A 3714-nucleotide genomic window follows, 5' to 3' on the forward strand; every position below is an offset into this window, starting at 1 on the left:
TAGCGTCCTCCACTGCTAAAAGTGATCAAATGAGAATCTTTTTTCTTAAAACAAGAATTTAAAATACCTAGGCCATGTGCCACCGCAAACTCTAGGAGCTCTGTTCCGGTCTCATTCCTATCCCAAAAACCAAAACCCCCATGTACGGCTTGAAAACCATCGTTAGCCCTACCAATGTGTCCATTAAAATCACCCTCTATACAAATCCTCTCACCACTAGGTATGCCCCCTACCACTGCGTCTAGACAATCCCAAAATTCTCTCTTTTCCTGATTCCCTAAGCCTACATGGGGCGCGTAGGCGCAGACTACTGCCACTACTTTCTCTCCTAGTACTAATCTCAATACCATAATCCTGTCATTATGTCTTATCACCTCCACCACACTAGTGTGTAGTTCCTTAGCCACTAGAAACCCCACTCCATTCCTAGCTCCATCAGAGCCCGAGTACCACAACTTATACCCATTATACTCAGCCCCTCTATGCCCTTTCCACTAAGTCTCTTGGAGACATGCTATCTGAACCTTACGTATTTTAAGCACATCTACCAATTCTAGCAACTTACTATTTAGTGTTCCTACATTTCAAGAAGCCAAACGCAATACATACTCCCTATCTTTAACCGTTCCTATACCTCTCGTTTCAGGACATGGTCTCAAGTAATAGTCATGATTCCTACGCTCTATGATTGCAACTAATCACACAAACACAAGCAATAGGGCACCTGATAACAACAACAACAATAATAATACTAATAATAATAATAATGGGTGGTAGTAATAATAATAATAATAATGGGTAGTAATAATAATAATAATAATAATAATAATAATAATAATAATAATAATAATAATAATAATAATAATTAATAACAACGGGTAAGGTAAGGTAAATGGGGGAAAAGAATATGTGGTGTTGCAGCAGGCCGGAGTTTGCCGCCGAAGAGGATGCCGGATCTGTAAACCCATGTCTCTAATCAAGCAGTCCACTGAACCAAATAGGAACTGCCGGAGATGCAACTGCCACTCGCCGGAAAACTCCACATCCAGCAGTCCACTATAAACCCACATCCCACGTCTCTAAGTTCAAAGGACTATGTTAGTAATATGTCGATAAGTTGTCTGTCACTAATTCCTCACTAATGTATCCACCAATAATCTGTTGGAAAAGAGGTCCGTGGATGACCTCCAAAAGTTATAAGTGACCAGTCACTAATTAGTCAGTCGGTAATTTCTCGCAATCAGATTAAAGTAAACTGATTATATTTTCAATGGCCATTCACCGACGGAATTCAGTACAACGCATTAGACCTCAGTGATACTCCTTTGTTTGTAGTGAAATTGTTATCTTTTATTTTGATATGTGCACACAAGTGTGTTAACTATGATCTATCAGCTTATTGTTAATACCGCACTCGAGGATGGTCTTACACTTCCACAACTTGATACTGGAGCTCTTCAGATTGCTCACAGAAGATGGTACACGAAACCATTTATTAGTACATGGTAACACAAACGAATAACAACCTAAAATAAACAGATATATTGTTAAGTATGCACATTCATACTTTGCTTCCAACAAAATGGGTTTACATAACAATCGTCAGGGAAGAAAATATGCTATAAATCATGTACTATACACAATAACATAATATCTTATGCAACTTCTTCGATCTCGTCTAATGCATAGTTGTTTGTTGATACATTTGTATAGTTGACTTTGTTGAATCGAACAACCACCGGATAATGTGTCTTCGGATCCTATTGACATTGAATCATGTCAGCATATAATCGTATATCGTGTATATTTGTTGTAATTGCTATGTAAGAGTTTCTAATGGTTACATAAACCTAAGCCCATTCTTTTCAAAGCAAAATAAATATTTAGCTTAAGTATACAAATGGTATTGGTAATCACAGTCTCATACCTTGTTATCATACTGGTCTCAGTATGTGTCGAATATTGGGTATTAAGTTGTTGAAATTAGCTGTTGGGATTAATTTACAAATACTCTTATTTACTATTTAAACATACAAATTTAATGCCCAAGAAATTGAAAATATAAAAGCTAAAAGTTGTTTTTAACTAGTAGGTTATTACATATATTACATTTGCAAACTTTCTTATGCTTCTAGAGTTGTACAACGTGCATTTAACATTGTAACTTTCTGCTGCGAATTCTGCTTACAGCTGGCGCTAAGTCACTCTGATACAAGCTAACACCTACCAGAAAGTGTTTTTGACTGTTGTTTCATCGGACGAATAACCATTATCGGCCGTCTATGGAGGCGTCTCTCTCTATTTGTGGCTCCGATTGGTTGTCGCGGGGTTATATTTAGATACTCTGTCTCCCTCACCATGGTTTTGTTCATATTCCTTCCAATTGATTTCTAGCCAGATGACTTGTTAATTTCTTTATGTTCTGGATTGTAAATTTATTGTAATGATGGCTGTTTGATTTGTTTTTAACAGTTGCAGCAACATGTACTTATACAAGGGCTTGATGTTGCTTCATTTGTAAAGGTAATCTCATTTTGTTTATGTAGTATATAATTGAATTCCTTACCTTTTACTTTATGAACTAATCACCAAGTAAAGGCTAATATTTTTCAATATGGTGGTGCTGTAGGATGAGACATGTGAGAGAGAGACAGAAAAGAGATGCGGTGGCTACGGTGGGGTGGTTGTGTGATGGTAGAAGTCGTAATTTCAATAAAATTACTAGTTTTATTACAAAGACAAAGGTAAATAAAAACAAAAATTAAATGTTTACATGTATGGTTCGGATAATGTATATTGTTTCAGGTAATCTGGCCGGGTATCACCTAATATCACACCCACGAAAATTTTAATAATCTGATATGCGAATACCCGTCCCAATGTTTTTGGGTTTGGGGTTCATTTGTTATCCATGACATCTATGTTACTGACATGCTTAGGTAATAAACCAATGAATAAAACACCAAACCTGATCAACGGTTACGACTGATCCAACACCTTTATACCAGTAGGACTCCTTGCGTAGAATCCTCACCTATATCAAATTCAAGTTTAAACCAAGAGATTACTAACATAATAAGTTAAAAACCATAAAAAGGTGTATAATAAAGACAATAAAATATTTTAAAGTTTTACCTTGGCACCTCTCTTGGGACCAATTGGTGGTGGCTTGGCAACCTTGACCTCCTTAGGAGGAGTATCTTCAGCCGGTGCATCTGTGGCGGTGGTGGTGGCTGCAGCCGGTGGGGCTGGTTCTTCTTCTGCGGCCTTAACAATAACCAACTGTCGTTTCAAACCACGGTGGTTGTTGTTAAGGTTGAGAAACGTGACACCTGTTGGTCTTGAAGAAGATGATACACTTGTGTTTGATGCAAAAACAGGTAGAAAACCGGCAGCTGCCATGTTGGATGTAGCCATGGCTTAATTCCTAACCACTGCTTTCTCTATTATATAATCAGGATGATGATCAAGTATAGAATTTGGAAATATTAATGTTGGTTATGACCGTAAAAAGGTTCTTTTTTAAAAAACAAGATAATAATTTGTTTTGGTTATGGACTAGAATTATTGGCTCGTGGAATTTCCAGATTTGTGTTGAGCCAATAAGGGGCTCCCACGTTGGAATATTATCCACATGGATAGATTTCTTGACCCAATCTTTCTTTAATGTTTTTGTTAGATGTATTTTGACTTTTTGAGTAGATATTTTCATAT

At 36.9% G+C, this 3714-nt stretch overlaps 1 protein-coding gene across 1 annotated transcript; it reads right to left on the reverse strand.

The window, feature by feature from the left end:
* Positions 1-1542: 1542 nt before the first annotated feature.
* On the reverse strand, positions 1543-3495 carry LOC143541715 (photosystem I reaction center subunit IV, chloroplastic-like). The gene is made up of 3 exons (XM_077034461.1): positions 3136-3495; positions 2969-3034; positions 1543-1760 (listed from the first exon to the last, which is right to left on the reverse strand). Exons 1-3 carry the CDS (start codon positions 3415-3417, stop codon positions 1656-1658), a joined length of 453 nt encoding a protein of 150 aa, XP_076890576.1. The 5' UTR covers positions 3418-3495; the 3' UTR covers positions 1543-1655.
* Between the last annotated feature and the right edge of the window lie 219 nt (positions 3496-3714).

This window comes from Bidens hawaiensis, unplaced genomic scaffold, assembly GCF_021521415.1.
Source record: "Bidens hawaiensis isolate Kalapana, Puna unplaced genomic scaffold, B.hawaiensis_p1.1 tig00012643_1, whole genome shotgun sequence".
Taxonomy (NCBI): Eukaryota; Viridiplantae; Streptophyta; class Magnoliopsida; order Asterales; family Asteraceae; genus Bidens; species Bidens hawaiensis.